This window comes from Podarcis erhardii (assembly GCF_964252035.2).
Source record: "Podarcis erhardii genome assembly, chromosome: 5".
Taxonomy (NCBI): Eukaryota; Metazoa; Chordata; class Lepidosauria; order Squamata; family Lacertidae; genus Podarcis; species Podarcis erhardii.
This window is the reverse complement of record NC_138509.1, coordinates 50292501-50315574: the sequence shown is the minus strand read 5'-3', so window position 1 is coordinate 50315574 and position 23074 is coordinate 50292501. Positions and strand designations below refer to the sequence as shown.

Here is a 23074-nt window from a genome sequence, read left to right as displayed (position 1 = left end):
GTTGCCAGAAGGAGGCAATACAAGACACTATCCACCTGCCTTAAGGACTCCACTCTGGATTTGTGTGCAGTTTACTGCCCAATGCAACAAAGTCTGCAAAATGTTTCTGTATTACTAGGGCCTTTTCCTTAGACAAACTTTGCCCACAGTGACTAGCCTGTGAGTGAGTTGTCCTACACCAGATACTTGCAGCTGTATGATCCACTGGAAATATTGTCTTTGTTGATGGATAAGATTTAGCTCGGTGTTGCCATTGATTGTCTGGGATCAAACAGTTGTGATGCTGGAGAACCACAATTGCCTTCTTTTTAGTTTATAACAACTGCAATAGGCTCCACTCTTTATTAGAACGTTGGCAGTGTGGGAGATGGGTAATTAAGCTCTTCCTCCTCACACCGTTTCCCCAATCTATCACTTGCCAAAAAAGAAGAATGCTGCCCTTTATAGTATGTGTAGATATATTCCACTTTCAAGGAGGAACAGATCAAACTCCACTTCTCCCAATCAAAATTGGACCTTCCCTGTGCTTCTCCATCCAAAAGTTGGGAGATCCAGGCAATATCCTGCGGCATCACATCTTCTTTATTCTTCCGTCTAGTTGAAAGTAAATATAATATGACATAGAGGATTATAACAACAATAACAGAGGATGAAAACAATGGATGACAAGATTCGTACCTGTTGAGAGGTGTACCTGCTAACCTGGAGACCTAGTTAGTTTATTCCTGCATAACCCATACATAAATAAAAGTAAAAAGAATGTAGTATTACAATAAAATCTAAAAGTAGCAGATTTTTAAAAAGCATCTTAAAAACAGAATTAATTTTTCACATTTAAAAGGCTTAGGAAAATGAAATGATCTTTGGCCTGTATTGAAATGCTATTAAGGTAGGCACCAAGGGGAGTCTTCCTAGCCACTCCACAAATGAGGTTCTACTCATGGGCACCAATGCTGAGAAGGCCCTCTCCCCACAATATCCACTGCAACTTGTGCATCTTCTAGGACTATACTGTATCAGTGAAAATGGGAACTATCAAAACTGAGCTTAGAGGAATTCTGGGGAATCCTTGTTAAATATAAGCCATGTTCATATTTCTTGCTAATGAGGTAAGCCAGTGAGACAACACAAAATGGAGCCTACTGTTTTCTGTAGGCTACTGCTTACTTTATGTATCAATATCTGAAAGATTGATTTTTAGCACTTGCAAATTAGCTTCCCCAGCAGCCAGTTTAGGAATCTTTATATTGCAGCACTTAGATACTCTAATTTTCATTTGCTGTGAAGAGGAAATTTCAACATCAAGGAGAAACATTATATAATAGTGATGCCAAAGTGCCTCATCATGAGCCATAGCTATTACGAAGTAGGCAGAGAGGAAGATGCACAGAATCAAATGAAAGACCATCTTGAACAATAATACGCTAAAAGATACTAGCTCTAGAGCAATACTTGAAAGTTTCCTGGTGATTTGTTTTTGAAATGCTTATTTAAAATGCATTGTCAGAATTTACATAAATTGGGATAATAGTTGGATGTCATTTTAAACGTATTTATTATGTTTACTTCTTTGAAACCACTTATAAATATTTCATTCTAAATCTGTGTTTTGTGTCTTGCTTGCTGTTTGGTTTAGTGTGTCTGGAAAAAGATACTCTGACTCATTTTGTGTTACATTTTTAATCATATCATTTAGAAACTTGGTTGAAAACATTTTCTTCATAATGATTTGTCCAATGATTGATCCTTTGTCCTCTAGAAATACATTAACATACAATAATTCTTATTTTAACAATCTCTGTGTGTATCTGTGGGGCAAAATTAGCAAATATTTGTTGGACTTGTGGTATCTTGTATGAACTACTACAACAGAGGGATGTGAAAATCCAGGACTTTTGTAATACTGAATTATTTACTAGAGAACATAGATTGTTCAGCCAGAAATACAGATTTTGCTACTGGACAGCTGTATACTTTAACATAATGGTTGAATTTGATTTTTGACATTGATTCGTATCTTTTATTCACTTCCTTGGGGTAAGAAACAGAAGGGGAAGGTAAAGGAAGGAAGGAAGCAGTGAGGATAAACATAGACTTGGGGAAAAGCTAATGACTGTGCTAAGTGAAGTGTTGAATTCTATACTCTCTTATCTAGAGATCACCTTTTCTTACATGTCTACATGTGTGGAAAACCAAGGAAAGTTTTGCTGGTGGTTTATGCAAGGGATGGAAAACCTGTGGTCCTCCGGATGATCTCTGTTTCCTGCCAGCCCTAACCAGCTTGGCCACTGATCATGCATGATGAGAGTTGTGGTCCAGTAACATCTGTAGGACAGCATGTTCCTCACATCTGATGCATTCATTCATAGAATCAAAGAATTGTAGAGTTGGAAGGGACCCAAAGGATAATCTAGTGAGCCTCTGCCATGCAGAAATGTCAGCTAAAGCAGCCATGACAGATGGCCATCCAACCTCTGGTTAAAAACCTCCAATGAAGGAGAGTACAAACCTCCTGAGGGAAACCATTCCACTGTTGAACAGCTCTTACTGTCAGAAAATTCTTCCTGATGTTTAATCGGAATCTGCTTTCTTGTAACTTGAAGCCATTGGTTCAGGTCCTACCCTCCAGAGCAAGAGAAAACAAGTTTGTTCCCTCTTCCATGTGACAGCCCTTCAGATATTTGAAGAGGATTATCATATCACCTCTCAGTCTCCTCTTTTCTTGGCTAAACATACTCAGCCCCTTCAACCGTTCCTCACAAGGCTTGGTTTCCAGACCCTTGTTCATCTTGGTTGCCCTCCTCTGCGCATGTTCTAGCTTGTCAACATCTTTCTTAAATTGTGGTGCCCAGAATAGGACACAGGATTCCAGGTGTGTTATGAGCAAGGCAGAAAAGAATGATACTATCACTTTCCTTGATCTGGACACTGTACTTCTGTTGATGCAGCCTATAATAGCATTAGCTTTTTTTGCTGTGTGCGTCACACTGTTGACTCACGTTAAGCTTGTGGTCCACCAAGACCCTTAGATTCTTTTCACATGTACTGCTAGTAAGCCAGGTGTACCCCATCTTATTCTGGTGCAGCTGGTTCTTCCTGTCTAAGTGCAGAACCTTACACTTGCCCCTATTGAAATTTATTTTGTTAGTTTGGGCTCTGCTCTCCAATCTGTTACGGTCATTTTGAATCCCGATTCTGTCTGCAGCATTAGCTACCCCTCCCAGTTTAGTGTCATCTACAAATCTGATGAACATCCCCTCAATTCCTTCATCCAAATAATTTGTAAAGATGTTGAACAACAATGGGTCCAGGATGACAAGGAACCATTAATGAGTATTCTTTGGGTTCGGTCAGTCAATCAACTACAAAGCCACATAACAGTTACCTCGTTCAGCCCACATTTTACCAGTGGTAAATTCCTCACAAGATATTCCTTGCAAGAATAGTATGGGGGACTTTTGTCAAAAGCCTTACTGAAATCAAGAGACACCATGTCTACAGCATTCCCCTGATCCACCAAGCTTGTAACTCCATCAAAAAAAGAAATGAGAATCATCTCGCATAACTTGTTATTGAGAAACCTATGGTATGTCTTAGTAATCGCAGCATCCTTTTCTAAGTGCTCAGAGACCGACTGCTGAATTATCTGTTTAAGGATCTTTCCTGGTATCATATCAAGCTCACTTTTTTCACCTTTTAGAAGATGGGGACAACATTTGCCCACCTCCAGTTTGCAGGGACCTCACCTGTTCTCCAAGAAATCTCAAAGATTATAGACAAAGGCTCTGAAATTACATCTGCATACTGTTGATTAAAATGATGTGTGATGCTGTTGTCTGCTGCATATACTATATGAAAAGAATTCATAGCCCTTCCTTCTTCCTTTATTAGAAATTCCCAGCTAAAACTGTTAAACTTTATACCTTACACTTTTTAAGTACTGTATGCTTAAGGGAATTGAAAGGCCAAGGGGCACCTTGATTATTTAGAGTAGATGATATTAGTGTGACAAAGTAGCTTGGAATCTATCCAGGTTTCACATTAGGGCACATTTCTTTTTATATAGATCTATGAACTGTTATAGATAAGAGAATAGATACTACTGGATCACAAATAAGTGAGCATAATATTAAAATTCCTGCAACTTGTGCCTGAAAAATACAGATGCTGTGGTTGATTCTTTGCCTGTTTCATTCAGCTGGAGTTTATGGCAGTTGGTTTGAATAACCCCTGAACTGGTCATATACTGCTCAACTGTCCCGATTTAAGCAGGACATCCCGGAATTACAGAAGCCATTCTTGGCTTATGGTTGGACCCAGGAATCTCCTGGTTTTTGGTCCTATGCTCTGGTGTGAGTCAGCTGGCTGTCGTGAGAGCTCGGGACCAAAAAAACCAAGCATCCTGATTTGGATCCCCTGTATGTTGGGAGCATATGGAATCATGGGGTTCTCAATAATCACTTAAGGGACAAAGCAATACCTTTTTCTCAGGAACTCATAAAATATTCAATACTATATATATACTGGATGTTTAAATAAGACTTTCAAGCATAATATTTAAACTGACATTGTCCCTCTGAAAGCCAGCTTATTTTCATGGTTACATGTTACATTTCTGGAGACTGTTATCAAATTGTTTTTTAAAATTGGTAAGTTATGATGTTAACCTTTTTGGATTCATTCTGTAAAGGTGGGGTGTGAATGTTTAAAATAATAAAAATAATCTCTGCAACATAGATATAAAGATTTCCATTCTAAATTCTGTTGACACCCATCAACAGAAGACATACATTCTGCCTATTTGTCAAATGACAACATTGTTATTTGACAAATCCCATCAATTTACGCTGTTTAAATTCACAGTATCTCACTACTTGTTTTACCTTAGTTACTACAAGTTACTACAAGTAAATAATGTTACAATGCTAAATGCAAGTGAGTAGTTAAAAGCCTCAGTCCTTTAACCAACCAAATGGAAAATATGTTGAAAATAAAACAGGGTGTTGGTATAGTGACCACCTTGTATGCATGAAACATGCATTGATTTGTTTTCTTCTGGCCTATATATTGACCTCCCAAGAAGGACTCAGAGAGATATTAAGAAATAACTATTAATAGCCAGTCAACAGAAGGGTAATGAGTTTGACAGACTGGGTATTATTGGAACAAACTAGAGATTTTGTTAATATTTTTAAAATGCTGTTGCATTTGTCCTTGGAAATGTACTTTTTGGTATAATGCCAAAGCAGTAGTAGTATTTCATTAGTGCCATTTAGGACAAATGATCACTGATCTATATGTTTAATTTTCTACCTATAACTAGTCACATTCAAGTTGTGAGCTCGAGAAAACTGGCAGCCCCCATAATGCCTTAAAGTGCTAACTGGACAGGGAAGTGGTGATGGAGAGGAAGTGCTGCAGGTCAACAGCATAGTGTGGGAAATTGGTCTTTAAATTTCCTATCCACGTGCTTATCCGCAGCCCTGAACCTGTACACTTTCCCAGCTGGGATTTTTAGAGCTTTTCTTCTAACCCTGTAACAGAGTGTCAGGGCTAGGTGCTCTGGGGTCTGGACAGTGAGATCAAAATCTAAGTGCTGTAGCAATGTAAGTTAGTGGCCAAGGTCTAGGAGGTGAGTAAAGCTGCATAGCCAGTCCCCAACCTCAACAATACAGCAAGTCTGGCAGAGTTTAATTATTTTGCTCTGGAGCCAATTTCCTACCCATTTGAACAGAAGGGGCCTTCAGCAGAAAGGGGGCCTTCCTATCTTCGGAGGTATTTGATTAGTTTTAATTCTGCTACTGCTACAAATTTATGTTGAATTGGCTCCAGAAATGTGACTTTGGAAGAAATTCTGGCAGTGGTAGAGTTCTATGAAGTGTTGTTCAAGAGCTAGCTACACGCACACACACACACACACACAGAGAGAGAGAGAGAGAGAGAGAGAGAGAGAGACACCTTTCTTCTGTCACCTGCACAACCTGAAAATCTGCTCTTGGAGGCTGGTGGAGCATGAGGCAAGAGCTTTGCAGCAGAAAGGGGGAATTGCTGAAAATTGGGAACCCTCTTTGCACAAATGGAAATGACTTCTGTTCATGCAACTACACCTTTAGATCCAAGGTTTTGTCTTGTATTTGCAGCTTTTTATTGACGGTATTTTGACAAGAGTATTTTACTGTATTTTATATGCATTTTGTTAGCCTCTTTGAGGACTTTTACAGATTTCCTAAATAAACAAGACAACGTGTAAAAGAGCAGAAATAAACAAATAGATCAGTTAATTGCTTTTGAAAACTCAAAAAACCAGGACCAACTTGACATTTAAAGGATAATGATGATGATACCAGGTGAATATGCCTAGCATATGTACACAATGAAAGAGTTGTATTCCTGCTCACTTGGGAATGAATGAATGGATGAATGTGATATTGAGAATATATTCTGTGCGCTATATTGTTGCTAGCTACAAATTTTCAAAACCAATTCTTGTCTATCATGGAAGTTCCACAATATAAGCAAGGAAAAGTAGAGAGACTGCTAGTTTGTGCTTGTATTCATCTTTTAACAGAGGTGAGGGAGGGTTATCTCTGCCAAAAAAAAAAAAAAAGGTTTGAGAGATGGTGTAGATTCTACTATCAAAATATCTATGAAAACAAATATTTGTCATTCATTTTTGCAAACAAAATGTAAGGAATACATCATGTATTATTTGCAGTTGCTAAAGTATTGTAGCTGAAGATAGCAAAATAAAAAATTGGTGCAACTGAAGTTTATTGTTGCAGTGAAAGTGAGCTATTACCAGCAAATTGATTTTGCTGTATAAAATATGTATACTCTAATCATAAGTGATGGCATTACGAAGTAAAGAAATGTAAAGGAGGATGTATAATGGCTTTAAAGTTCTTAGTCTAGTATAGCCCCACTAATGGGCTCATTTAGGGGTTTCTTGATTCTATAGAAGTCTTCACTTACTATTATGCTGCCTTTTCAAACCTTGAAGATAAACAAATGAGCTGTTTGAGACATATAGAAGACAAAATAGTTAAACATATAACAAAAACCCTGAATAAAGATTCAGGTTGTATTTTAAAAATGTCGCTGATTATATATTTTGTGCTATTACGTAAAATCATTCTGTGCTAATCTTTCACATACTTTTAGCATAAAATGAGTATACTATGTATTTGATTGGGATGTACAGTATTAAGATGAACAACACAGAGGTACATAATGAAAATGGAGATAAATTCACCTTCCCACCTCTATGCATTTCCATATTCTTGGAGGCCTAAGTGTGGGATGCTTCTAAAACTTTGGGATAAGCCAAGGCACCCATACCTGCATCGGCCATGAGGTTGTGCATATGCAAGGCAAGCATGTTTTTGCTTAGCTCTTTCCTGCCCAAAGACACAAACAGATGGGCTTCAGCTTCAGTGGTAACTAAAGGCTCGTCCACACTTTTTCAGTTGCTTTCCATATTCTTACTCTCTGTTTTGTGCTGTCAATTCCTGATCCACAAGAGGACCTTTCCTCTCATTCCATGACTGCTAAGCTGACTCAGGAGTCTTTAGTGAGGTGCCTTTTTTAAAGTCCATGTATGCTATGTCAGCTGGATCACCTGTATCTGTATGCTTCAAAGAACTCTAATAGGATAGTGAGACAGGACTGGCTCTTGCAAAATCTACAGTGGCTCTGCTTCAGCATGGCTTGTTCTTCAGTATGCTTAGTTATTTTATCTTCAACAATACTTTCCATCAGTTTTCCGAGGACAGATGCTAAGATGAAATGTTTTCTTCATTTTTACCTCCTCTTGTCAAAAGACAGTATTTGAGTACTGAAGGTGAATTAAACTGGAAAGTCAGCTTTGTAATAGGAAATACAGTAGTACCTCGGGTTAAGAACTTAATTCGTTCCGGAGGTCTGTTCTTAACCTGAAACTGTTCTTAACCTGAAGCACCACTTTAGCTAATGGGGCCTCCTGCTGCCGCTGCGCCACTGCTGCATGATTTCTGTTCTCATCCTGAAGCAAAGTTATTAACCCGAGGTAATATTTCTGGGTTAGCGGAGTCTGTAACCTGAAGCGTATGTAACCTTTAGTGTATGTAACCCGAGGTAGTACTGTACAAGTTACTAGATTCTTTCTTACATGAGAGGGATCTTTTAGCTTCTGGTTTTGTTATATACGGCGTGGATGACTATTGTAGTTCTTTATTGTATTTGCTTATATAGCTTTTAAATCACCATTATTAGATGAATGTTGCGAGAGCCAGTGTGCTGCAATAGTTAGTGGCAGGAGTCCTCATGTTCAAATCCCCATACAGTGATGGGATGGGGAGTGGTTGCAGCGTGGCACAGGGAGCAACATTGGGCAGTTGGCCAACAGTTGGGGGATTCCCCAAGCCGGCCACTTTGGTGGGCAGACTTTCCCACCGGCCAGTGTTTCTGTTTGGGCCCTGTTCACTGGGGAAGGGTTGCTGTGAGTGAGTCCTCAAGGGGAGGGGGGTGAGAAGCAAGGATGTCGACTTAAGCTCCACTCCTTGGAGGAAAGACAGAATATAAATGAATTGTTAGCATCCATCTGTCTCGAGAGACAATGGAGTGCACCTACAGGGGTGAAGTCCAACTACTGCATTAGCAGCACCAAAGTGACCTCCCCAGGGCACAAGCCTGGGCAGTGTGTATGGAGGTCCTGGAGCTGCCCAGATGACAAAATAAGACCCCCTCTCAGCCTTATTGATGTGGTCCAAAGGAAAGCAGAGCACTACTTTTGGCATCACCTTGTCTGCAGGAGTTGCTGGAAGGAGGCAGACAAGGCACCATCCAACCATCTTAAGAATTCCACTCTAGATTTGTATAGGGTTTACTCTTTAGCCTTTTCTTCTTCTGAAGGTATCTCTCAAGAGTTTTTCTTCTGCTAGATTGACTACCTTGTCAGGTTGATGAGCCCCATCTGCCGCTATAGATGGAATAAATAATAACAAAAAACACACTTTATTTTCTGGGGGAAATTAAATAAATTCTTATGTAAGTTTAATTGCCAAAATATTGCATTCATACAAAAAATGTTTAATTAGCTATGTTATTTGATAATGCTCAGATTATTTCTTTTCTCTTCTGCAGTTGTGATTCTGAAAACAGATACCTTGGTAATCCACTCAGGGGAACATGCTACTGTAAGTATTAGTATAATTCATTGCCCTTTCATGTTGCACATTAAATAATATGCATGTTAACTCCTGACTGAGGTCCATTAGTTATCATTTCATTTGTGATGTGTATTTCATCTAGTAATATATTAGTCAATGGCACCGTGGAGTAATGGATCTGGAAATTAAGTAGACCTGGGTTTAATTCTGTCTCTGGTTTGGCTGAGGCTTGGACAAGTGAGTTTCCCTCAGGCTAATCATATTGCAAGATGATTTTGAGGGATAGTCTCATGTACGCGAATCTGAATTCCTAGGGAAGGGCAAGAGACACTTGTGAAAAGCAGAATCTTTATCTTAGGGCTTTTCCATACTTACTCTTACTCCACTCTTCCCAGGCACTGTCTGTGCTTTAAAGCTCCATGTCTGAACACATTGGGGGGGGCCTCTGGAGCTTTCCCCATGAAAACACACTCCTTAAAGTTCAATCGGAGCAAATGGCAATCTGTAGAAAACCCAAATTGATGATTGCTCTGATTGAGCACTAAAGAGTAGGTTTTCAAAGGAAAAGCTCTGGGGAAAAAACAAAACAAAAAACCACACACACTCAAATGTGGAGCTTTTAAATGTAGACCTGTGCCTGGAAAGAGCAAAGCAAAAGGTAAGTATGGATAAGCCCTTATTTGTTATTGTGATTGCCCTGTGTGTGAAATTAGTATAGTTCTCAGTATAAATAGAATAAAAGTGGGAAATAATAACTGGCTCACATCTACCAATGAGGCTAATGCTGACCTAGAGTTTATAAAGGTAGTAAGAGATAGCTTTAAATTTCTAGATGTTCTGTGTCTTGCTATATTAAATGACAATAGTGCCAGATGTATGTAGTTTGTGTTAATTTTATTTAAGCTTGTTAGATAAAATTCAAAACTTGGACAAAGGTTTAAAAAGAAAACCAAGGCATCAGCCAGATATTGTGTAAAGTATGTAAATTAAGCAGCGTTAAATAGTTTAGAGAATGTCAATAAGGTCTAAACAGTGATAGCCACAGAATCTGTTTTCTTTCTGTAGATATTCTGGTTTTCTGCAGATTTATTTTGCCCTCTAAAAATAAATGTAGACAAATTTAAGTGATGAACAAGATGTGACACCAACAGAACTGTGGGTTCTGGACACCTACAAGGAAGGTCTTATTCATTATTGTTTTCTAGTAGCTCTGTTTCATAAATCTTCTTTGCCTGAGAAAAATTGTGCCATATCCAGATAGCCTTTCACCTCTAAATAACCAGAGCTATTTGTCTTCTATCAGGTTTTTAAATAATGTAAAGATTTGGTAGTGTTGCACTGATACCATATGCCAGTTGTTAACCTTAACCCAATAGTGTGAATAAATTCCGAATTCTTGCATTAGTTTATATGCCCTCTTGATGCTTCATTAACCAGATCCTTTGTTCTCTTGGTGTTAGTACTCTGGCAGCAAGAAAAGGCATGTTGAGTTTCACTGGGGGGCGGGGGATACCTTAATGGTGGAACCCTTAGAATGGACTTCATTGGTTTAATGGGGGCTCTTCACTCTGCTTTAAAGTGCCTAAGGATGACAGGCTAATTGGTTTGTTTGTTTCTATATCAAGAGTGACTTTTCAATTCACAGATAATTTAATGGTCCAGAATTTTCACTTAATGGTCCAGAGTTTCTGCAGTGGAGCATTTAAAAAAGAGGAACCATGAATTTATATATAATTATAATGAAGTTTATCAAGTGCATATGGTCATATATGTGCGTGCACACAATTTTTATTACGTGAGGAAATATATTCTATCCAATTGTTCCATGTTGCTCCCTAATGCTAGACTTTGTGGGAAGCTGTTCACATTTGTAGAGATGCAGTCCCCGTCCTATAGAAATAAAAGGACATGCTCCCTTTGATCTTAATGGATTAGTACTGAGGTCATTAATGTGTCTTTGCAGTACATTCAGTGAGCACAGACACCCACAGTTCAGGCGGCAATTGCTGGAGAAAGAGCAAGTACCTAGAGCAGGGGTTGAGCACGCTGACCAACTGAAGCCACCGAGGAGTCTAGTTTGTCAACCATCAGTTGCCCGGAGTGAGGAAATGCATGATACCTTTCTATATAATATGCAGTGATTCAGAAATGACTCTCTAGAAACAGCTAATTTCTAGGACCAGGGGGATTTTAGTCTCTGGTGTTATTAACTCATCTTGAATTGCCTTCAACTCTTTTACTGATCAGTGGCTTTGATGGGTGGTGCAGGGAATTGAAAATTGGTGCCTAATCCATGTAGATACTGGTGTAAGTTCCATGGTGCATGGCAATCAATAAAAGTTCCTTAGCATCAAGAAGAGTATGCTATTAACATCCACTTTAATGCAAAGTGAACATGATGTTAGCCTGCTCATTGAAATTATAGTAGCATCATGCTGGCAGTAAGACCCACACCCACACCCATGTGACTCATGTTGCAATTTAACACAAAATGGGAAATAGTAACATGTATTATAAGCTCTCTGAAACCAAATGAAACCCTAAAAGCATTCATATGAGGGTTTGAGTTAAGGGAGAAGGTTTTACCCCCTGTCTGCACCCATTTTAATTTAATCAAGCATTCCATACATTTCTAAAACTTCTTGTGAGATATTCTAGAGAAACAAAAGGAAGTATTTCTTTGCAGCCACAAGTAATGGTGATGAATGCAAATGCAGACAGCTTTAAAATGTGATTAGTAAAATTCCAAAATTTAATCACCTTTCACTTTCACATTGATTTTAAAAACTTGAAAGAAACAGAGCATTGGTGAAAGGTTTTAAAACCGCAGTTTTACAAGGAATTTCATGGAGGTCAATTGCATTTCATTGGATGGTCTCTGCCTATTCACGTTCACGTGGATTGCTTCTTTGTACAGCCAAATGTTCTGTACTTTCTGGAAAAGCAATCAGAACAAGTCGAACCAATGATCCATCCTTGCCAGCATCACTGACTAGCCATGACTGGATCCAGATATTTGCAAAAATTTATAACTGCACAAAGCAATAATAGCATGCTGTTGGAGACACTGTGTCCCCCTCCATCTGTTTCCTTCAGCTGAACTGTCCAGACATTGAAACAACCCTTTCTCAAAAAAGTCACTCAATGTTTCCTTTAAATTATATTTTGCTATGTCACAAAGATTTATGCTGATCACATGCTACAGTTCTGTCTTAAACTCATGAAAACAGAATTTTGCTTTACTGATGAGTAACTGTTGGTCCTTGAAAAAAACAAAACATCCTCATCCCTTAAATAATCTTCTAAATTAAATTACAAATACCAATCAGGTGTTTAGGCGTGAATACTCAAGTGAAATCTTAGGTACATCCTGCTTGAATGCATAAAGCAGTTTTAGAAAGCAATGGAAATTTGTGGTATACATCATGTTGAGCAATTTTGCTTAACTTTTGCCAAATATCTCAGTAGCTTCTAGGACAACAGTTTCATGATCTTCCATATGTGTGAACATGCAGAAGCTTTTTTTTTGGAGGAACTTCTTCAAAATGTGGGTTATAAATTTTATAGAAAATAAAGCAGATCAACGATAAAATAAAGTAGGAGTTTATTTTGTGGTGTTTTGCACAGGTACCAGTTTATTCAGGTTACAAATCCTCATGGGAATGGATGCAGTTTGAGGTGCCTATATAATTTAAAGGAAGAACGGATAGGAATGCATTTATTGAGAGTTGATTCTCAACTGTTCTAACAACTTCACATAATACTCATGGTTTGTGGAATATTTTTTGTTTGTTTGGATTTGGTAAATACTGATACCATAGCAAAGCTATACAACTCTGGAGGAGTTTTCTATTGTACTGATCTCCCAAGATATTGAGTGTCTTTTTTTCTAAGTAAAGAGACTGGATTGCTCCTAATGACACATGAAAGGGAGAGAGAGAAATCTATACATGCACAAATGTGTAGATAGAATAGGTGGATAAGTAATTATTATGTGAAAACGTAAGATACTGCAGACATTAGAAGCAATAAATTATTCAGCATTGAAGAAAACTGTAAGTAATTGTTGTTGTTTAGTTGTGTCTGACTCTTTGTGACCCCATGGACCAGAGCATGCCAGGCACTCCTGTCTTCCACTGCCTCCCGCAGTTTGGTCAAACTCATGCTAGTAGCTTCGATAACACTGTCCAACCATCTCATCTTCTGTCGTCCCCTTCTCCTTGTGCCCTCAATCTTTCCCAACATCTGGGTCTTTTCCAGGGAGTCTTCTCTTCTCATGAGGTGGCCAAAGTATTGGAGCCTCAGCTTCAGGATCTGTCCTTCCAGGGAGCACTCAGGGCTGATTTCCTTAAGAATGGATAGGTTTGATTTTCTTGCAGTCGAAGGGGCTCTCAAGAGTCTCCTCCAGCACCATAATTAGCCTGACGTGTATAAGTAGCAGGTACTGATGTAATCAATGCTTTCCTTCTGGGAGTAATCAAGGGTATGCAGTACCAGCACATTTCCCCCCCACATGTTAAAAATGTGGCACTTACTGTGATGGTAATCATCACTAATATATTACTGCAACAAAATGTTACAGTGTGAAGTACTTCTGTTCAGAATTCCAGCTAATCAGCCAGAAGATTTTGTTTTATTGCCTCCAGTTTTCTGGGTTTTCCTCCCACCTCAGACACTTATATGACTACTGAGCACAATTACTCCTCATTAGGCTATTTTTTGGATTCTCCTCTAGTGTGGTTTTCATAAAGTGTTTACTTCTGCAAACCTTGGGATTCCCTCAAACCTACTGATCCCACACTCATGTGCATGGATGGTGCTGTTTTGGTTGCATAAGAACTGAAACTTCCAGAAAGAATCTGCGATTAGTATATAGAATTATGGAATCTTTTACCAAATGATGTCATTGTCATGCCATGATTTCACAATTAAGAAAGGAAAATGACAAGCTATGAAAACTGAAGCTACTGTTTAAAAATCAGTTTTGGAAGATGTTTGAAGGATAAACTTTGTAGCTCTCATAATAGTCCAACTACCCCACCAAGTGTGTCACATTTCATGATACCAAGAATACTATTAAGAATATTATGATTTCTCATTCCTCAACTGGGCACTTGAAATGTAAAGCAGTGGTCGGCATATAAAAAGCAGTCGAGCAGTTGGTTTCAATGCATCTTGCTTGCTTAAATCATTCATATCATGACTGATAGTGTTTAACTGAAAAATTAATTGACCCTTTTTATCACAGTAAGTAGACATTTGTTGTGCGCTGGTTTTTATATACTCTAGTCTACTGAAATTAATTGTTTGCCAATATTAAAAACAAAATACAAAAATAAGTGATGTGATAATGATTTGGAATACAACATGTTTTTTCACCATTGATGTTTGAATTAAACTAATGTGAGTTATCTTGGGAGAAAAGCAATGAGAAACCTAGACAGCATCCTAAAAAGCAGAGACATCACCTTGCCAACAAAGGCCTGTATAATTAAAGCTATGGTTTTCCCAGTAGTGATATATGGAAGTGAGAGCTGGACCATAAAGAAGGCTGATTGACGAAGAATTGATGCTTTTGAATTATGGTGTTGGAGGAGACTCTTGAGAGTCCCTTCGACTGCAAGAAGATCAAACCTATCCATTCTTAAGGAAATCAGCCCTGAGTGCTCCCTGGAAGGACAGATCCTGAAGCTGAGGCTCCAATACTTTGGCCACCTCATGAGAAGAGAAGACTCCCTGGAAAAGACCCAGATGTTGGGAAAGATTGAGGGCACAAGGAGAAGGGGACGACAGAAGATGAGATGGTTGGACAGTGTTATCGAAGCTACTAGCATGAGTTTGACCAAACTGCGGGAGGCAGTGGAAGACAGGAGTGCCTGGTGTGCTCTGGTCCATGGGGTCACAAAGAGTCGGACACGACTAAACAACAACAACAACAATGGAAGTTAGGATTGTATTCTAGGCACTCATTGGACTAAACAACTCTATATAAAGCAAGGTCGAAATACTGGTAAATGTGTAGTAAGAAAATACAGATGGTACAAATTGCTGGATGTTTTGGTTTTCTCTTTGATCTCTATATGTGCACACTAAATATCTGGTATTTGTATACATAAAATGTTTTATACATTCATATTACATATCCCAAGCCATTTTGATTTAGGCCAACATTATATTTAGTGACTAGTGAACAAATTGATTTGGCACATATGTGTGAATTCTGACTGGATGCAAATGATAGTTTTATGAGCCAAGACAGGCTGCAAATGCAGTATTTTGTCACAGTGTATTTATTCTTCTTTTGTTTTAGTAACTGCCAAAATTATAGATGTTGATGGATCCTAGATCATAAAAGAAGCATCCAAATTTTTGGATTAGTACTTCATATATCAGCATCTGCAATGCATGCGGTTTCAGAATCTGTGCTCCTGGGTATAAGTGAATAAGTTGTAGAAACAGATGGTTTTTAAGTGATAGGCAAAATTGGTTGGCTCTGGTGCCACCATTGTGGTTTTAACAAATCATATTTAAGCTAAATGGTGAGAGCACAACATCATTAATAATTATATTTTTCAGAAAAAAAGATGTTTGAGTTAACAATTGTTTAGTGAGCCAAGTAAAAACTGGACCACTAGTGTTTGGGAAACAGAAAAGATGGGCTAATGTTTTGTGAACTTGACTCGTGTAGAGGCTTAACACCTTTCTCTATAATTATGGAACATATAACCAAATTAAGAGATGGCAATTTCCAAGCAGTGTCGATAACATTCTCTTCAGATATATTTCTTGCCTTCCCTGAATGTGAGAGCTGTTGAGCTACAAAGAACGATGCTTTATCACAGGAACTGACATTTTAGATTTGAAGATATAGTCCTCATCCAAACGTCGACCTGCGTTCAGTTCAGATTATGACCCCTTTATATATACCATTAAACCCCCTCCTATTCTTTCATATATTTTTATAGGCCCTGAACAAATTTAAATATTTCTCAGGAATAGCTGTTATCAGACAGTATCTTAGTTTCACTGATAATGGCCTTGTAACTCCACAAGGGCAAAGAGGTGGCAGGACCTTAGATGGCTTTGATGTGACCACTTGTTCCTAACAAAGCCTATAGCCCAGATAACCCTCAATATCCTGATGTGGTCTGGACTGACGAACTGCCCCTGACTCTGCCCATCTGGGATGGATAAAAATGTTTATAAAAGGCTTGTCTTGATGCCTGAAATCTTGCACTCAGTAACTGCTCTGCTTGACTAGCTGGGTGTGTTGTTTGTGCCAGGTTGGAGGTGAAGATTGGAAGGGCCTTTCAGATGAGGGTAGTGGCTTCACAGGCGATTCTGGTCCAGGAGGTACCATCGAACGTGAACTGGATTGGAGGAAGAGCTCCATTCAGGGGCCCTGCATCTCTAGACCCTGTGGTGGTGTCAGAACTGTTCCTGGAGTCAGTGCCACCAAACCCTTGTGGGGAGAAGGCCTTGAACTGTATGTGTTTTGTGGTGTGGCCTCATGACTGCTTTTCATTCTCTTGTTATTGCTTTGTTTTACCACTTTTGGAGGAGCTACTGGTATTTGGTATCCTTAAAATTAATCACTCCTGTTCACTAAGAAATTGTTTTATTCTGTTTCCCCACAATGTCAAGTGTTTACTTCTTCATCTTGGGAGCAATGGCTAAGAGGAATCTTGTCACAGAGTCATCTTCATGTAACAACTCTCCAAAATAGTACAGTGGACGCTCGGGTTGCGAATGTGATCCATGCGGGATGCACGTTCGCAACCCGCAGCGGCGCGTCTGCGCACACGTGGGTTGCGATTTGGTGCGTCTGCGCATGCGCAAATAATGATTTAGTACTTCTGCACATGCGCGACTGCCGAAACCCGGAAGTAACCCATTCCGGTACTTCCAGGTTTCGGCGGTCCACAACCCGAAAAAGCGCAACCTGAAGCGTCTGTAACCCGAGGTATGACTGTATTGGGTTTTCTTTTCTTTTTGTTTTTTGGCAAGTGATTCTGTGTTCAATGATATGCCACCACCCTAGAAATCTAGTGGCTGTAGAAGGTGGGTTATGTCTTGGAGCTATTTCCTAGTCACCAGATGAACAACAAGGTATCCACATAGTGACTGCAGTAACTGCCTATATGAAAGGGCAGTGGAGGAGAGTGATTGGGATTAACAAATGAGAACTCTGATTCAAGTGTGGAAATATTCATGGGCACCCCCAAACCAAGCTGTGGAGAACAACACTCCTAATTATGTTACTAGATTATTTGTATGTATATATCTATATAGTAATTAAATTCGTTTTCCTCCACTCTGAAAGGTATTAAAATGAGTAAACCTTGTTGTACAAAGATACTTTTTATACTTAAGAGAATGCATTCTGCTCCTTTCAAATATACATTTGCACACATATAATTTCTAAGTAATCACGTGTATTTAATGCCACATTTTTTAATGTAAAAAAGTATTTAATTTTTTACTTTAAACATTAGTTAGTAAAGAGCAGTAGAAAGTGTTATCCAGCACTAGGTGGCAGCCTTACTATACTTAAATAGCTTGTTATATTCACAATGTTTTGTGGACATTAGTTTATATTCTAAAATAATATTAGTATGCATTAGCAGAAATTGCTTATAATCAATGAAGTTGAAATTTCCAATCAAGATCTAAAAAAAAATGGCAGGTTTCAGAGGCAAAAAAACCCTACCACAAATAATTTGGGTGAAGTGTAAGATACGGCCTAGCAATTTGATTTTCTGCTACTGGCTTTTTATTGCTAGTTTTCTTTTGGGACACCATTTGTTTAAACTAAATACCTACTGTAATTGTAAAGCTGTCATGCTTGACTTGGAGTAATGAGCTTCAGCAATTATATCTGACACTAATTGACTTTGCAGATTGAGGCTATTTTTATTACTGTTAAATGTAGTAGTGATGATCACCACAAACTGTCATTGTACTTTCAATATTTGGTAATCTAGGAATAAAAGCTGTCTAAAAATCTCCATAGTATTTAAGGATGGCTAGTGGAACAAATTGCATCTTGAATTAGAGTAGCAATATAATATGTAGGAAATAATAGATTTAGCAGATGGTTTATCCACAAAATGTGATATAACATAATGATGGTGTTAGACAAAAATAACCATAGCCTTATTTAGAAATTTTTGTTCTGCAGTTTTTTCTAGTTTGCAGTTTTTTACTTCGGGGTGTCCTTAGGCTGTCATCTTGCCAGGAATGGTGTGTATAGTATCAGTTTCTCACTGGAGATTCTGATACATAGTCCCATTCCCTGCTGGGAAAAGACAACTTCTCTGGGGTTCTGCTGCATCTTTTGGGCCTTGAGGCAAGGGAGATCATAACAGAGACAGGTATTTTGTGAATATTCGGTTTGAACTCTCACAAAGGCTTTACGAGAAGCACTTTGATCTGACCCCAAAGAATGCTTCTTAAATTCTTCAGCAACAACCAAACCCATTTAATAATAATAATAATAATAATAATAATAATAATAATAATAATAATAATTTATTATTTGTACCCCGCCCATCTGGCTGGGTTTCCCCAGCCACTCTGGGCGGCTTCCAACAGAGATAAAAAATACACTAAAATGTCACATATTAAAAACTTCCCTGAACAGGGCTGCCTTCAGATGTCTTCTGAATGTCAGGTAGTTGTCCATCGCCTTGACATCCGATGGGAGGGCATTCCACAGGGCGGGCGCCACCACCGAGAAGGCCCTCTGCCTGGTTCCCTGCAACTTGGCCTCTCGCAGTGAGGGAACCGCCAGAAGGCCCTCGGAGCTGGACCTCAGTGTCCGGGCAGAACGATGGGGGAGGAGACGCTCCTTCAGATATACTGGACCGAGGCCATTTAGGGCTTTAAAGGTCAGCACCAACACTTTGAATTGTGCTCGGAAACGTACTGGGAGCCAATGTAGGTCTTTCAAGACCGGTGTTATATGGTCTCGGCGGCCGCTCCCAGTCACCAGTCTAGCTGCCGCATTCTGGATTAGTTGTAGTTTCCGGGTCACCTTCAAAGGTAGCCCCACGTAGAGCGCATTGCAGTAGTCCAAGCGGGAGATAACCAGAGCATGTACCACTCTGGTGAGACAGACCGCAGGCAGATAGGGTCTCAGCCTACGTACCAGATGGAGCTGGTAAACAGCTGCCCTGGATACAGATTTGACCTGTGCCTCCATGGACAGCTGTGAGTCCAAAATGACTCCCAGGCTGCGCACCTGGTCCTTCAGGGGCACAGTTACCCCATTCAGGACCAGGGAATCCTCCACACCTGCCCGCCTCTTGTCCCCCAAAAACAGTACTTCTGTCTTGTCAGGATTCAGCCTCAATCTGTTAGCCGCCATCCATCCTCCAACCGCTTCCAGACACTCACACAGGACCTTTACCGCCTTCACTGGTTCTGATTTAAAAGAGAGGTAGAGCTGGGTATCATCTGCATACTGATGAACACCCAGCCCAAACCTCCTGATGATCCCTCCCAGCGGCTGCATGTAGATGTTGAAAAGCATGGGGGAGAGGACAGAACCCTGAGGCACCCCACAAGTGAGCGGCCAGGGGTCTGAACACTCATCCCCCACCACCACTTTCTGAACACGGCCCAGGAGGAAGGAGCGGAACCACTGTATGACAGTGCCCCCAGCTCCCAGCCCCTCAAGACGGTCCAGAAGGATGTCATGGTCGATGGTATCAAACGCCGCTGAGAGATCCAGCAGAACTAGGAAACAGCTCTCACCTTTGTCCCTAGCCCGCCGGAGATCATCAACCAGTGCGACCAAGGCAGTTTCAGTCCCATGATGAGGCCTGAATCCCGACTGGAAGGGATCCAAATGGTCCGCTTCTTCCAGGCGTGCCTGGAGTTGTTTATCATTTTATCATTTCTAAACCCCTATTATACAATTTTATATACAATTATATATTATATACAATTTTAACAACAACAGCTACTACTAGTACTACTACTACTACTACTGATCTATTTCCCTCCAAGGTACCCTTCAGAATTTATATTAATGTATTTTCAAGATCTTCCCAGTGTAATTTCCCACATTCTGAATATCAATTTGTCCTTCCATTCCCCACCACAAACCAAAGCAATTTTGCCATAAATATTCATTTCTACCATATTTCTTTCAAACCCAGTTTTCTTGCTCTGTTCATGTTGCTTTGTTTCACACTTTTGCATACATGAATATAATTCAAGACCTATTACTATTTAAGGAATTTCAAATAGTAGAACTAAATTAGGGTTGTTGTTAAATTTATTACCTGTCCTTCATCCTAAGGTCCCAGGTGGTTGACAACATTAAAACACAATATTTATTTTTATTTTTTTTTATAAATATTTATTAAAGTTTTTAAATATAAATGCACAAATAATAAACGATCTTATTTCTATCACAACAATTTCATCACTTCTTTGGACTCCCTCACGTCTCCCGCTCCCATTTACATCGTTAAAATTTTTTTCCAAACAAATTATCAACTTGTTTACAATCTCATGTCCACTCATTCAAATATAATCTAGCACTTCTTCCAAAAAATTTTATATTTTCTTTAGTCTCACTTATCATCAAATTTAAATCTGGTTTAGTGGTGGCCAATTTTTTATAATCTAGCATCCTTCTTAACATTCAACCAAATTACAATGTTTTTGTAGATACATCTTGAATTTCTCCCAGTCTTCCTCCATCTTCTCTTCTCCCAGATCACGGATTCTGCCAGTCATCTCGGCCAGTTGCATATAGTCCATCAGCTGCATCTGCCACTCTTCCAGTGTGGGTAGATCTTGAGTTTTCCAGTTTTTTGCGATGAGAATCCTTGCTGCCGTTGTTGCATACATAAAAAATGTTCGATCCTTCTTTAACACCTTCTGGCCGACAATACCCAGAAGGAAGGCCTCTGGTTTCTTTGTGAAGGTATACTTAAATACCTTTTTCAGCTCATTATATATCATTTCCCAGAAGACCTTCACCTTAGGGCATGTCCACCAGAGGTGAAAGAATGTTCCTTCATTTTCTTTACATTTCCAACATTTATTATCAGACGAATGGTATATTTTGGCAAGTTTAACTGGGGTCATGTACCATCTATATATCATTTTCATAACATTTTCCTTCAGAGCATTACATGCGGTGAAGTTCAGCCCAGTGGTCCACAACCTTTCCCAGTCCTCAAACATAATGTTATGCCCAATGTCCTGTGCCCATTTTATCATAGCCGATTTAACTATTTCGTCTTGTGTATTCCATTTTAGCAGCAAGTTATACATTCTAGATAGTACCTTGGTCTTTGGTTCTAACAATTCTGTTTCTAACTTTGATTTCTCCACCTGGAACCCTAACTTTTTGTCATTTTTAAAAACTTCTTTAATCTGAGCATAATGTAACCAGTCTCGCACCTTATCCTTCATTTTCTCCAAACTCTGCAATTTCCAATTGTCTCCATCTTTTTCTAATATTTCCCAATATTTTGGCCATTTGGCCTCCATATTGAGTCTTTTTCGGGCCTTAGCCTCCAGAGGTGAAAGCCACCTTGGGGTTTTATTTTCCAATAAGTCTTTATATTTTGTCCAGACATTAAACACTGCTTTCCTGACAATATGGTTCTTAAAGGCCTTATTGATCTTAACTTTGTCATACCATAAGTATGCATGCCAACCAAAAGCATTGTTAAAACCTTCCAGGTCCAGCACGTCAGTGTCTTCGAGAAGTAGCCAGTCTTTTAGCCAGCAGAAAGCTGCGGCTTCATAGTACAACTTTAAGTCCGGCAGGGCAAAGCCCCCTCTTTCTTTCGCATCTGTTAATATCTTAAACTTAATTCTGGGCTTTTTGCCCTGCCAGACAAATTTAGATATATCTTTCTGCCACTTCCGGAAGCACTCCGTTTTGTCCACAATCTGTAATGTTTGAAACAAAAACAACATTTTTGGCAATACATTCATCTTAATAGCAGCAATTCGGCCTAACAAAGAAAGCTTCAATTTTGTCCAACTATCCAAGTCTCTCTTAATTTCAGACCAACATTTTTCATAGTTATCCTTGAATAGACTCAGGTTTTTTGCTGTTATGTTTACCCCTAGGTACTTTACCTTTTTAACCATAGTTAGTTCTGTTTCTCTCTGAAACCGTTCTGACTCTATGTCTGTCAAATTTTTTCCCAGCACCTTGGTTTTCTGTTTGTTTAATTTAAATCCCGCCACCCGACCAAAGTCCTGAATCAATTGTAATACTCTTTTCGTACTAGATTCTGGCTCCTGCAGGGTCAAAACTAGGTCATCTGCAAAAGCTTTTAAAACACAATATTTAAAACAGCTTACAATTACAGAAATAAGGAGGATCCTAAGAATATACATCTGTGTCAAAAGCCAGGGCAAAGAGGTGTACCTTCAGCAATCACGGGAAGCTAGAAATCATTTTCTACTGAGGCTATTCCTCATGGCTCTAAACAAAATAAAAAAATTCATTCCAGTAGCACCTTAAAGACCAACTGAGTTAGTTCTAGGTATGAGCTTTCGTGTGCATGCACACTTCTTCAGATATCTGAAGAAGTGTGCATGCACACGAAAGCTCATACCTAGAACTAACTCAGTTGGTCTTTAAGGTGCTACTGGAATGAATTTTTTTATTTTGTTTTGACCATGACAGACCAACACGGCTACCTATCTGTAACTGCCTCATGGCTCTGTTGTTGTTGTTGATGTTGTCATTATTAATTTGTTTTATCTACCGCCCTTCATCTGCAGATAGATCCCAGAGTGGTGTATATTAAAAACATAAAATTCAAAATTACTTTAGTCTGTTGTGAACAGAGGACAGATGTATTGTAATAAATTAATTGCTGGAAGCTTGTCCAGCAATATTTTTTGTCCAACTCCCCCATTGTAAAATAAAACAAGGTATTTGT

At 39.1% G+C, this 23074-nt stretch overlaps 1 protein-coding gene across 3 annotated transcripts in view; it reads left to right on the top strand.

The window, feature by feature from the left end:
• The window catches only part of ATRNL1 (attractin like 1), a 514893-nt gene that overhangs the window by 175010 nt on the left and 316809 nt on the right, over nucleotides 1-23074 (top strand). For all 3 annotated transcript variants that reach the window (XM_081863641.1, XM_081863642.1, XM_081863643.1), the window contains exon 21: nucleotides 9121-9173. In XM_081863641.1, the coding sequence (XP_081719767.1) occupies nucleotides 9121-9173 (53 nt within the window). The remainder of the gene's footprint in view (nucleotides 1-9120; nucleotides 9174-23074) is intronic.